At 43.2% G+C, this 14,508-nt stretch overlaps 1 protein-coding gene across 1 annotated transcript in view; it reads right to left on the bottom strand.

Annotated features, from left to right (window-relative positions):
* Window positions 1–13,389: 13,389 nt before the first annotated feature.
* Window positions 13,390–14,508, bottom strand: part of T265_00079 (hypothetical protein) — a gene marked incomplete at both ends in the record, with an annotated part of 69,491 nt that continues 68,372 nt past the window's right edge. The window contains one exon of the mRNA XM_009163736.1: window positions 13,390–14,023. Coding sequence (XP_009162000.1) covers window positions 13,863–14,023 — 161 coding nt within the window. The remainder of the gene's footprint in view (window positions 14,024–14,508) is intronic.

Raw genomic sequence — 14,508 nt, 5'->3', positions numbered from 1 at the left:
TTTCTATAGAGGAAAATGTTGGTAGCTCAGGTAGCGTAGATGGTGGTCGTTGGCTTGTTCGCTGAGCTGGGCAATTTGATTGCAATCAAATTGCCCAGCTCAGCGAACAAGCCAACGACCACCATCTACGCTACCTGAGCTACCAACATTTTCCTCTATAGAAAAAGGACACTATCCGGCGCATAGCCCAAATACTATCCACTGAACGGGGTGATGTCAGTCAAACCTGAATGAATGGGTATAAAAGGAAACCACATCCTATAGTATTTGCGACATTATAACCACTAGCCATCCTTATTATGCTTGATGGAAAAGAGGGCATATCAAATACACACACATTATGTCAAAAGAAACCAGCAAAGCTAGTTCTTTGACGAAAAAAAATGAGTATATGTAGAAGATAAATGGAAAAAGGAGTTTTACCCTGGACCACTTCTTGGGTGCTCCCGGCATTCAGCCTTCAACTAATCAGAATTAGGAATGCGACAAAAGAAGCATCATTTCGCAATATACATGCGGTGCCACCGAAATTAAAACTGAGCGGCCTAGTGAAATAGAAATAAGGGTGATGTAGTGGAACAAATTCAAAGCTCACCACAAACGAGGGAATACTGGTGGTCATTTCATGAGCGAAATGAGAAAGCTCAGTCTTTTGGTCTCATTTTGGAGCCCAGATGTGCGCGGAACGAAAGCCAGTTTGGTAACAAGCGGCGCTAAGTTGACGCAGAATGACACAATCTGGACGGACTTCAGCGGGAAGGCATCCCTAACCCTTTCTTCCCACAACCCTCCCAGCAGTGCTTCCAAAAACATGAAAATGCTGGTTACCTTAGCAGAGTAGTCCGGGGGTATAGGGGTGCGTTCGTGAGAGCATACTGCATAAAAGTAAAATCGGCGGTTTTGTGGTAGTATGATGTAAAGAAATCAAGATCGTGGCCAAGTAAGTTTTGAGAGCCGGTCGGAAATTTCAGACTGCCCTTATATCAATGTAGGGAGTGCTGGGCATATTGTGCGGGCATGCGGAGCGTGGCGTGGTCAGGCTAGTAAAACGTCAAACAAAAGTATGTGTTAGGTAACTATAGCCTCCGCCGAAAGCGGACTACAGATAGGATAGTTCACATTGTTATGCATATTGTGATGTTCGGCTGGCATGTATAGGTAGCGGCATCTAATCTGACTGGTTTGACAAGCAGTTTTAATTGTATGCGGCTCTGACCAAATCATATCACTTTGGATGAGTGCGGAAATCTCGCAACAGCTTTTTGCAGAGATAATAAATCACCTGAAATTTGTAAACACAGTTTACTAGGCTGGATCTCTGCATAGGAACGGTATTTAGGGCTCAAACTTTGAAATAATTATCCAAGGGTCTAACTGAAAATTAGTACAAGTGCCACTCGTAAAAGCTCGCGCTGAAAGTGGCGATTAGAGATACATTGTCTAGCTTCTTGTCAAGATCGAGGGTTGCAGTTGCAACACGGAAGTGCAGGGCACCATGGGCAGTGAGAGTCTAGACCTTGGACGCACTGAACAGGCCCATGATGAATTCAGGATACCCTCTGTTCTGAACTCACTTCCGGACGTTGCTTATCAGGGAAAAATAATTCTGCTGCATGAGTTCAAACAGATCAATATGATGTCCGTGATTATCGCGTTTATAGCTTGTAGCCTTTCAAACTTCATTCTATAAATAAATTACTCGGAGTGACCAGAGACTACACCGAAGATCAGTTGAAGTTTTTGACTTGGTGACTCTACCCAGCGCGATGACCACACAACCATATGGTATCTAATCCAGTTTCAGACTATTTGTTCCGCTTGTAAGCTTCCATCTTTGCAAGTATCAGAAACGCAAATAAATTAACCAGAGACTTCGGATGACGGACACTCGAGAATGTCGTTGCCTGCCACGAAATAATCAGTCCCTGTGTTTGGAACTTATAGTCCATTCCCAAAATGAGCTTGAAAGATTTGGAAGAGAGCAGACGCCGCAGATTGCTGTTCATAACTGGAATACCGGTGACTACAGGGCACATCTATTAAATAAAACACTCCGACATGCCAAGATGTATTACGCTCACAACCAGCGCGGTCCTCATGACAGGACACTAATTAGTTTTTTGCTTGCGGTGTCGGCAGTTTCAAGGCCAGTCTATTCTTTTTTGTGAAGAGTCATCTTTGGTATCGGGAGTTCCAGGCGATTCCATCCGACAAAATCCGGTATCACAGAATTTCACACCTTGAACGGACATATGAGTAACCTCCTCAGACCAGACTCACGTAGTAATTGACAACATTGGAACCAAGCGGTGAGCATGCTTGATGAAATACCGCAAGATGGGCCGACTCCTGCCAGAGCATTGCCAGTAGTAAGTGTATCCTGAAAACCGAACGCCTTGAGTAATTTCCACACTAACGCGATAATTTCTGCTTACTACTCCCCAACATCCTTATTGGCGGAAGTAAATCCTATGTATTCGAACTGAGGACCATTTGTACGTGATGATTTATTTGCTTCTCTCTTCCTTCCATCATCGCGAAGTCCTTCATACAAATATGTCGTTCTTGCTTATATTTACCAATATCCCGCCTTCATTACTGAATTACATATCTACCCTCTGCTCAATTGAAATTATGTATTTTTGTATTTTTGCAAGTGCGATCACTAGGGATTTTCCTCATTTTCTTCGCTTTGTTACCTTTAGCAACATAATAAACCTCATTCATTAAGTGTCTTTTGACATTAATATCAGCATGTTGGTGTTAGATAGTTTGTCAACTGAAGATATGCTACAGAATTTCTAACGAATTCCATGCCACTAACATCATTCATGAACGATTTATTATATAAGACGTGATGCAAGAACAGGTTGACGACTGGAGGTGCGGAAACCTGAGCGAGTTCGAACACGATATAATCTGATAGCGCATGTGATTGCCAGCTGCACTAACCTACGGAAGCTGACATACAAGATTGTGGAAGTCCAAGCGTGTATCAAACAAAGTAAGTAAAACGGGCAATGAGATCACAATAACTTGGCCTACTGTGCACTGCGATCAGGGCACTTGAATTTTAGTCCAGATATCGGTGGACTGAACAGACTACACAGGTGTACAACACACGCTGAGTTTAAAGCATAGAATGGACAACACGTACCCACGCAACCGCAACACTGGCCAGCATGCAGAAGTACCTCACCGATTTAACAGCCATCATAATGGACAGCATGTTTTTATCTCTGAAAGTGTCAAACTACCACGGTTCTTGGTGTGGAGATTTGCTTCGCCTAATCAGGTTTCTATCCCTCAGTCATTCTGCCGTGGTCGCCACTTGAAGGACGAAGTTCCAGATAGTGTAGCTTGTGAGAACATTGCAACTCCTAAGCCAAACCGCCACAACGAGGTGGCAGGGCCTTGGATGATCATGGAGGTACTTCCCGCTACTCCAAACGTACGCTGTAATAACAAAGACCTAAAACATGCAAAAAGTGCACCAAACCTTCTGTCTGCACATTTCAGATGTTGATGCCACAGACCCGTTAAATCGACTTATTAACACTGCTCGCTAACCTCAAATTTTGATCTCGGCACAGGCCTTGCAGTCATGACTTCTTAGCCAGTTGAACGTGGCTTACTTCGTAGAAAGTCCCAAGTACACACTGATGTCCCTTTATTCGAAATCCCATTTCTACATCCGGGCTGTTCACCACTCTGTTATACTACCGACTATTTTGTTTAACAAATACTGCACCACTTCCAGAACTAAATATGCATTGCCTCCCTCCTCTTCAGGGGGAGAAAGCATCAAATGTTTGTATGGAGTGTTTTCAAAATTGTTACGACTAGTACTCACCATCCAACTGCAACACCCATTCAGCTGAGAGACCACCGGGTTACCCAAGCCTAAACAGCGACAGTCGAGATTCAGAATTTGGGTTTGAATCGCTCATCTCTGGGTCAGTAAGTTCGCATCTTAACCACAAAACTATCTCGGGCGTTCCGAAAATATTGAATCCTATGATGTGCACCGTATTATGGAACAAAGATTCAAGAGTCAGTGCTGTTGCCGAGATCCTTACTATTCCCTCTGAGGGAACGCATAGAAGCCTGACTTTGGGCGCTAAACGGCTCGTAAAGGCTCCTTTTTGGGAGCTTCTGACATCAACTATCTTCTCTTTAGGATGTATTTACTGTGATTTTAATCTTCTACGCAATTAACTGTTGCCTTCGACAAACGCAAGTCGCACACCTTCAGCAAAATGCTGCTACCAGCGTAATTACTAGGCCCAGTTTCGAGCCAATTTACTTCAGTCTTTCCGGACTGATAACATATGTGACATCTCCAATACTTTTTGCTGAATAGGATCGAGCCAAAGAGGCTGCTGGAGGAATGAAACGTGCAGGGTATTGAAGAAACCTACTGAAACGGCAGAAAATGGTAGAAATGCTCTATCAGAGGTGAACTACAGGGTTTTTTAAACAGAACTCACTGACCTGATTATTTTGACTCTCTTCGAGTAATATGCACGGCTGCTATGATGGGAAATGACTAAGGTCATCGCAGCAGCGAGTGATGTTGGTGGAAGAAGTTTCTCGAGGACAGAAAAGTATAGTTTTGGAGAAATCAGCTAACTGACTAAGAGAATGTTCGGATGCCACATACAATATAAACCGGCGATATCAGACAATTAAGACCCCCCTTTTTATTGTTCCCAGCATGTTATCCACAGTTCAGTGCATGTCCCTTGCCAAAAAATTAACCACAATAAAATTTTTGTTGCCACATTTGCAACATGAAGTGACGTCAAACTTCATGAAGGAAACTACTCACAAGGTTGCTGAAAACTCTTCGACAGCCCACGACCGGTTTCGCCCTTCTTGAGGCTCATCAGGTAGGCCAACTGAAACATGAGGCGGCCTGTGTGCAGCACATTCAGTTGAAGAATATTATAAAGGAGAGATTCGGTTGAGTCTCTCTTGTAAGCCAAATTGATTTGCAAATGTGTGTATTTCTCGATGAGGTCAAGCTTCTTTCACACTTCTTTCCAAGCGTTTTTCAACTAGGCCTCAGTGGATCAAATTCTATCAAAACAAAATTTTCAACGCCTGCCGGAGCGAAACTCATGCAAAAGGTTGATCTAGGCGCCGCTAACACAGGTTTTCAGTCAGGGAAACATAACTGGTAGGCTTAATAGGAAGTAAGTCAGTGGTTTTGTCGTAGCCAACTTATTCAATGGTCTTGGACATATTAAAACTAATTACTCATGGCGGACTTTCCGAAAAACGGTAGACGATTTGATATCAGCCAGTGCGATAGCGCTAGTTAGGATGCGTCTAGTTTGCTTGAGGAGGCAGAACCGAGTAAGTGTGTCGCTGGTGCAACATTAAAACGAACAGTGGATATTGATCTCCTCGCTGTTGGCCGATAAGTCACAGGTACTACGGAGCACTGTGGGAATTAAAACTGATTGATTTGATAATGTCATGGTTCCTAAGAGGGGATAAACGGCTTATCTACGCGTCAATAACACGGACGGGGACAAGGGTGTGGTCGCCAAGAAAAGTGAGTAACTTGCTGTGACTTAATTATGTATAGCTGGTTCTGACGGTATTCGGACAAGAAGAGGTTGTATCAACCATTTGAATGGTGTTATAAGAAGCTAACGGATCCTATCACATTATGGCACAAGAGTGACGATTAACCGGATTACTCACTCCGTCCTTTTTGGGTAGATCATATGCAAATTGCTCAAAATGAAGTCTATGTGGTGACTAACACCCAACTGCGGAACGAAATAGTACGAATACAGAATGGTACTCATCAACGAAAGGTGCCGTGTAAAGGCCACCCCATAGCCAGTAAGACATTAGCAAGACAATAAATTAGCTAGAATTTATCGTTGAAGCCAACCTAGTTTGCTAGCCTGAAGGCCTATGGGCAGTATCACATCTAGGAAAAGACACTTTGTTATGAGACCACTTAACACGTGGGGAGACGATGAGGGACAAACTTTTAGTTCCACAGAACCCTAGCCCGTTGATGAAAGGATATATGAAGCCGAAGCTGCTGGTACCAGTCAAATTTCGACAGCTCAGTTGCTTATAATAAGCGTAATTATTAAAGCCAATTATATATTTTTTCTCGCCAGCACCTCAATTCACTACAAACAGCTAGGGAAACCAGAAGCGATAGAATTGACTGATTAAGCTAGGAAACTTCGTTTTTGAACGGTATCGGCTGGCCACGACACAACATTATTTCAGGAGCAATAGCAATAATACTAATGGTAATAGTGGTTCGGCTGTGCAAGTCTTTCGACGCGCTGCTGATATGAAACTCGAAAGCGGCAGATACTTCCAGATTATCGGACTTCTTCAGATAAAAGAAGTCGAAATGCACGCCTGAGTTCGAATCATAGACCTTCCAGTGGATAATCTCGAGCCTTAGCCACCGAACTCCACTGATCTAGCTGAAGTCATGCTAAACTATCTATAGTTTCAGTCGAAGAATGATTACCGATGAATCTGGAGAATTCTCCATTAGCACAGTCTTCGACCGGCCCAATCGCATTTCAGCCGTTTGTGAGAGGCATGAACTAGAGGACATATTTGGTCTCAATAGCACAGTCTACAAGAGGCATTGTAGGGAAGTGTAAACTCTACACAGGCAGAGAATGATTTGCTTACTCTATTTTGGTGTGGTTGTGGAACGTTTATTGCTTCCGATCTCAAGTTATTACAGCAGGTTAAGGTGATTCAACAGTGTTGATGTGGCTAAGCTTGGTGTACAATATGAGAATGACGAGAAGTTTATTGGGAAACGGTTTTAATATCTCAATTACGAGACGCTCCTACAAAATGGAATTTTTAATGATGCATTAACCACTCAACCATCTATTCAGCTGAACATGGTTTAAACCTTTCAATGCATATTCCGGCTTATAATCACACGATGTAGGAACCATTATTCCGTAAGAGGCCGTCTAACTGATACATCTTACACAAGTTTTGTTTGGTGAAAATCACCCACTCAATTTCGAACTATTTCGGTCCAGCTAAACAAATCATCTCTGAAGATTGCGTAACGCTTGGGACGATACGTTCAACGCAATTAGCTACAGCGGTGTCCTAGAGTATGGCTTCATCGAGCTGGCTGAGCTTGAAAGCGCGACAATTGATGAGGTAAATGATAACCATGAAAGTATTGCCTTGGGGGTGTTTCTGATGGAGATAAAGCTCAAAGAATAGAAACACTGGCAAATCTTTTGACTAATCAGACAAATTCCACTGGAGGGTCATTCAATTTCCATGAACTTCCGAACGGGCTTGAAAAACGATGAGAAGGATACAGAAATACATGCAAAATTACCGGCCATGATACCAGGAAACGTCATTCAGCGCACCTATTATGGCTCAGAAGTATACAATACGGTGACAGCAAGTCCATGCTTCTAGATGCAAAAAACGCCAAAAAATTATTAGTAACAGCAGCTTAAACCAAAGGAGAACGGAACACTTCGGGGGCTTTTCTAAATAAATCGTTCCGAGTGTATCAAATAACTGCGTGGGACTTCGAAAAACTGTCTATTCCAGAGAAGATTCTCTCCTCGTAGGGGGGAAATCTTTAACTTTCTTAGCGTGTTTCCTTTTCTTTGGGACCACCGTAGCTTCATTTGAAACCACGAATCGGTTACCCTAGTCCTGCTGCAACTAATCTCTTCAAATTAGTCTACTATCGTAATACATCGGTATTAATTATCGAGGATTTTGTAATTCGTGTTTCGACTTCTCTTCCCCTACTCTAAAAGTGCAGGAACGAACCACCCGTGGCTTGTCCAAAGCGACAACAAAAAAAACTAAGTGTGTAGCCACTGCTCTTTTTGTCTCTGGTGCGTAGCTTGATGGACGAAGAGGTTAGAACTGCCACACAGTGATCTCCACTGTGAATTCATGTAGACTGCTGCTATTCTGCACGGAGAACACACCAACATTTCCTCAGAAAGTGGCACGGAAAGCACAGCGCAGCTTGAAGTTATTCTACTGTCCTTATTAGCCATTAGTATATAATTAACTATATTAGAGATGATCGTACCTAATTACACCATCGAGAGTACATTTCCCCTTATCTTTCTCCATCTATAGACCGTTGTGTGAGCTAAGCAACTGAACACATCCTAGTGTTTCGAAACCAGATTTACTCAGGGTGCACCATCCTGAGAAGCAGAACGGGCGCAAATTTAGTACAATAATATCCCAAAGAAGGAGGCGTAAGAAGATGGTAAATGATTCACATTCAGATCATTCTCGTTTGAACAGTCGTCTTCCTGTCCTGGTGAGCGCACACCAAAGGGGAAAAGGATTGGACTCGAGTTTCGCTTTTGTTAGTGCTCATCAGCAGTGCACATCCTTGGCCGTGCCGGCGTTTGAAGTTCACACATCTCCACCAGCGCACGCTGAGTTTTCATGCTTGAGCAGGCAAAAATGTTCATGCTTGAGTGACGCGATTAGTTTGCCGATGCAGTGCATACGTTCAGGTCACCAATTTTTGCGAGATGCATCGATCCGGAGTTTCAGATTAGGAACACAACCGATCGGAGTTCACCAATGACGCATACTTTGTAGTTATTCGGCAGCGAGCTGGCTGTTCAGGTTAGGTTTTTCTATAAAACACTCTCCTCACAGTCATATGTACTTTGTTCCATATATTGAAATACGCCTACTTCCAAAACCACTATGTTGGTAGCAGTTTATTAGTGATTCTTTTGTTTGCTGTTTTACTTCATCCTCGTGTAATCCCAGTGTATAAAAACAACTACAAGAGGCAAGTTTTCGATCAATCGTCTCCGCTCGCGTCTAATTGGCAGCTATAGTGACAATAGAAAATTAGGTTTAACTACTTATTACACTTACCAACTGCTGGTGTGAAAACGAGTGCATTATATACTCTGGGCTGGAAAAATGTGACTGGTGAGACGAGACGATTTCAAAACATTCTTTTGTGGGGAAAAAGAGGAGCGACCCTTTCGAATGACGATCGCTTTAGCTGCATCATCATTCGTTAGGGAATGGCTTTTGACGGATTTCGTGGTACTTCATAGATTACGCTGATTGACTCTGATGTTTTGTATTGATCAGCTGGTTAGTGACGACTCATGTCACGTGTTTGACCGCGTCAGTTCAACGGTGAATCGACAAATACTGCCTAGTTGTTTCAGAGAAAAACCGAGTTTCCAGAGTCTGCAGAACATTCGAAAACCAGTGAACATAGAGCCACAATGGGATTATCATCTAGCATTATTCTTGCTGTTCGTACTAAGTAACCACCAAGTGTTGAAGTGTATGGTCAATTTTGATGCATTAAACTGTCGTTTTAGGCAGACAGGAGGAACAGTGTGTGCCCCCATTAGACTACAGATAGATGTAGGCGACTGTTGGGTTTCCTTCTTTCACTAGGTTTTGGCTGAAATACACACATAAGAAATGGTCCGGGTAATCATCCCCCATTCAAGTCTTCTGAATGAACTACAGTTTGGCAGCTGTTTCGCTGTTTTTGCTGATCCTGCGGGCCCTGAAGGGCACATATCTTTTGAGACTTAATTAGTTCATATTCACACGGAGGTGTAGTTTGGTGCACTGACCAAACTATACGGGTCACTGGGTTCTAGCCAACTCAACGGTGTGAAGTTGGAAGCTGCCATCGGATTTCATTTATCCGACAAAAAGCTATGCAGTGCATCCGTTGTTAAAAGTGGTTCGCAGTTCTACACATAGTGTGTGATTAGAGTACGATGAAAATTTCACCATCGTTTACAAAATGTAGGCTACATAACCTACAATCCAAGTTTGGTAACTCTAGGCCAAAAGGTGAAGGAGATTACCTGTTGGCGAATATACACTCATTTGCAAACTAAACTAGCTCTTTCGACAGACTCACCTGGAACCCAGGTGAATCCTTCGTTTATGATGTTCTCAGGCAACTGAATGTGCTGCACCAGGCCGCCTCATGTTTCAGTCGCCAGGATATTTGAAATACCGCGATACATGTATATCTTTTGTAATGTACTACTCATAGGGTTGATGAAAATCCATCGACAGCCCACGACCGGTTTCGCCCTTCTTGGGGCTCATCAGGTAGGCACAGTCCCCGGGTTTCCGTGTATATTCGCTAATTTCGTGCAATTTGGTTTCAAGTAGAACATAAGGTTGACGGAAACCCGGGGACTGCGCCTACCTGATGAGCCCCAAGAAGGGCGAAACCGGTCGTGGGCTGTCGATGGATTTTCATCAACCCTATGAGTAGTACATTACAAAAGAACAAAAGATTACCTGTTGTAGTTTATAGCATTTGTTCCAGCATATGACTGCACTTAGTAAATTGATTTGTTCACCCAAAGTGTGCCTCAGGTAGGAAAAATAACATAATAGAATTTTATCCTTTAGGGTCATGCAACTGGTATGTGCCTATTAGATAATTACCTAAAAGTGTCTTCGCAGATTTGCTCGCAAACTTGCTCATGGAGATAAAACCTGAAAGTTAAAGCTTTTCTGAAGTGACCTTCGACGAGAACAATTTTTAGTGTGGCCGCAGTGAATGAGATACTGAAGCGTGCGAACCGCGGAACAGGATGCGAAGTCAAGACTCTCCGCTCAAAAACCATCAATGAAATGAGTGCGGCATACACGATGCACATGTCTTCAGCTAATGATACTCCGAACTTACAAAATTCACTTCCTCAATCGTGCGACTATCTATGCTCTCACTATGAACGCAACGACAGTCAACAAAAGTCGACTGGATAACGGCACGTAACGAGCTGATCGTGGTAGACAGAGGAAGCACACGGGTATCCAGATATCGGAACGAACAGTAGACAATTGCAACAAATTCGCGATAAAAAATAATGGTGAGTAACTTCCTGGTCAGCTGAATATTACTTCAGCTGGTCCTCCGCGGACATAACGACACGAACTTCCTCACTACATCTGAACGGATTCATTCTTCGGAAGGATATTTCTATAGGGGCATAGAAAGCGGACAAGAATGTAGCATCGCGAAATTCCGAGCAGTTATCATAACCACAAAAAGAAGGGTTCAGCTCCAAGCGAGTATAATCAGGAGAAGGCTTGCGACAAAGTCCTACGGAATCAACACACACGAACCACCGCAATGACAGAACTAGATTATGCGCTGTCTGGTTCGGTTTGATTTCACGTTCGTAGAACTAGAGAAGGGGCAAGACGTGACTACAATGATGATAAATCTGTGACTTAAGGACATCAGCGCGCACAATCAGTAGATCAGATTCCGAAAATTCCCATAACTACATATACACACCAGCGCGCATTAGACTGCCACTCACAAGTAGCTGGAATAAGTCCGGCGAAACATCCGCAACAGACTATCTCCTCATTTTGCACATTGAAAAACATTACTCACGTTAACCGAAGCGTTGGCACTTGTGAAAACACATTCGACCATATCGCGTTTCTATCCACTACAACACCCATGGTGAACACTCCCAAAATCAGAACCGTCTAAGGTTTACGAAGATTCCTCTAGAATACTGTTTAAACAGTGTGGTCTTGTAGAAGCATGCCAGACGGTTTTACTGGTTCCAGGGAATCGGGTGCACGCGTTCTGCTCCTGGCGTCGGTGATCTTTCATAAATCACGTTACTGCCCACCCACAAACCAACTGTTAGGAACATGCCATCCCCTACTGGGATCGGTCTTTGATGGATCGTAAGCCTGTTGTAAATATTTTTAGGGAACCACTTCGTTGTCGACCTATTGGAAACGCCTCTGTTTTTGCACACACACAGATGTAATCAATATTCTCATTTGAACACCTCAAACAGCGTTGATGAAATTCCGTCTTCCGGACGCATCAGACTTCTCTAGACAGCCCGAAACGCGATATTCAATATCATCACGATTCACCCCTTGACGACAAAGTGGATTAAAAGTCTTAACACAATCCGGCCTAACATGCCTATTAGCCTTCCGAATCCGGTTGCTATGATCGACCAATCAGCTAAGTCTGTTGGCAGTTCATTATTTGCGGTAATACACGTCACGTACGTGGCGTGTAGTCCTTGTTCCACAGTTACATCAACTGAGCGTACAGAATATCAGAGCAGTTGTTCAGTAACAAGCATTTACAGCATCATCCGAGACGCTGAATGGAAACTGAGGAAATCCTCTGACTTTTTTATGATTACTTAACATCTGGCGATACAGTAGCAGCCGTAGAGACGGGTGGTAATATTGGGATATCCTTTTGAGGGAAAACTATGAGTGCAGTTAAAGTATGTTTTCTATGAAGAGGGTTATGGCTGAAGAGACAGAAATGTGGGTCATGACCATCAACATAGACAACTACAAAATTGTGAGGACACTGGTGCATGACCATGAGATAAGGCCGCATGGTGAAAAGAACAAAATCAGAGAGAAGTTCAATGGCAGTCTAACGCATACACCGGATGACCCAAAAACACTTGGACTATTCGAATAGGAACTGATATAATGAAGGCCAGTGACATAGCTATACCTTCCATAGTCTTCATCCGAGCATAGAAAAGATCCAGGGGACCACATCCTGGAGGAGGAGCGGACGGCACCGACAGATAAGAGAAAAGACCCCGTACCCAACCGAGGGAGTTGATTTATTGAACAAATCATTGCATCCCGATAAGATGATGTATCCGTTTGTGTATTTTGTGATATTAATAAAAGATGGCTCCGATATTCAAAATAAGTAATAAAAACGTGTATTTTAACACGAGCGTTTTTTTCAATCGACAGAATCCCAAGGATTCATACGAGATGAGGGTAGCGAAAAGACACACGCTTTAAAATCTTTTGGGGAAGTATTCGAATTCGCTTAAACACGGAGCGCCATATATAACCTTAAATATACTGTACTTCGACCTACGAGAACGGGAAATGAACTGATCTCATATTTGTCGTGTCTATGTCCCATATTCGAGTATGGAATACATGAAACAAATTATTCCGATCATTATTCTATTTTCAAACTACCGGACTTTACCTCACACAGTGTTGGCACCATGCAGTCTTTTTAACATTTTGCCTAAGCCCATCAACAGATCCCAGTGCAACTGATGCTGTAAGATTCACAGTATTCAAACTTCTCTTATCCGTCAACAGAGGCTATGAGAGTGTTGAGTGTCGCCTTGAATGTGGACACTTTTCATATGGATAGTACACTTACAGGGTGAATGCCATTGTAGACGATAGTCAGATATGTTTATCTTGAAAATTATTGCAGGGCATCAGCGCTTACTGTCTCGTCAGATGACTATATATCACAACTGATTGCCCCTGAGCCCACCACAGGATAACAAAAGTTGGGGATCAAGTTTCGCCCAAAGATGTACTGATAAACCAGACCAAAATGACTAAAGCACAAGTCTGAAGATTCACATGTCTTTTTGGGTAGAACAAATGTAGGAGGAGAGACCAGCTCACAGCCTACCGAAAATAAGAGAAGGTAACCGGCAAAGTACGGAGGAAAGTCGTTCAAATAAAACGCTATTTAGAGACCAACACCAAGGGAAAAGTGGGGGGAGGAGGATCAGATATAAAGAAAACGGGATCAGACAACATTTATCACAAATGTGTATGTGGCGGCATGTTGGAACCAAAAAGGGACTATTTGAGATCGGGCGAACTGAGAACAGAGGCAGAGAATCTCGAACATAGCGGTCCCATAAGCGACTTCACGTGAGGGGGTCCGTGGAACAGTGATACAGAATGGTGAAATTTTGTCCCAACACAATGCCAACGCTAACAACAAATGATATTGCGAGAACTAAGTGCAGCTGAACAATAAATGCCCCTCACGGTTGTTTGGGAGTATTACTCTCCATGCGAAATCCTGCCTTCCGACGCCAGAGAGTTGCGAACGGACGTACGGAGGAATCACTCGCAGAAGCCTTGCTGCTTGAATGCATCTTTCCATATAGAGCGCTCCTGCTTCCACCACGGGACTCAAGGACGACTGAGTTGTATCAACAAGAAAGAAGGAAGGAACACAGGGAAACCAGATGAGTATTGTATAAACCGCTCACAGTTATTAACGAACGAGAATGGCGCCTACAGGAAACCTGACACAGATTGTCAAAAGCGATGCTTCCCTAGAAGAATGTCAAAATAAGATGTGTTTATTGCAACACAACTAGTTTTGATGGATATCTATAACTAAAGGCAACCCGATGAGCCCCAAGAAGGGCAAAACTGGTCGAGAGCTGTCGAAGATATTGCAGCAACCTTATGGGTCGTGTATTACGTCTACAAATGCTATAATGTTCATAATGATAGGTTACACTGAGTTTCACTGAGGACCATCTTCGAGCTTCGTATGTCGGCTAACTTGCTATCTTAAATTAGCAGTCTTCTTCAAAGCACGCACGCTATGTGTCACAATCGGTAGTTCCATACAGGGCTACTGTGCACTACCTCGTCATGTTACCAGCTTGTAATTGA

Source organism: Opisthorchis viverrini (assembly GCF_000715545.1).
Source record: "Opisthorchis viverrini unplaced genomic scaffold opera_v5_1, whole genome shotgun sequence".
Taxonomy (NCBI): Eukaryota; Metazoa; Platyhelminthes; class Trematoda; order Opisthorchiida; family Opisthorchiidae; genus Opisthorchis; species Opisthorchis viverrini.
This window is presented reverse-complemented; position numbering and strand designations above follow the sequence as displayed.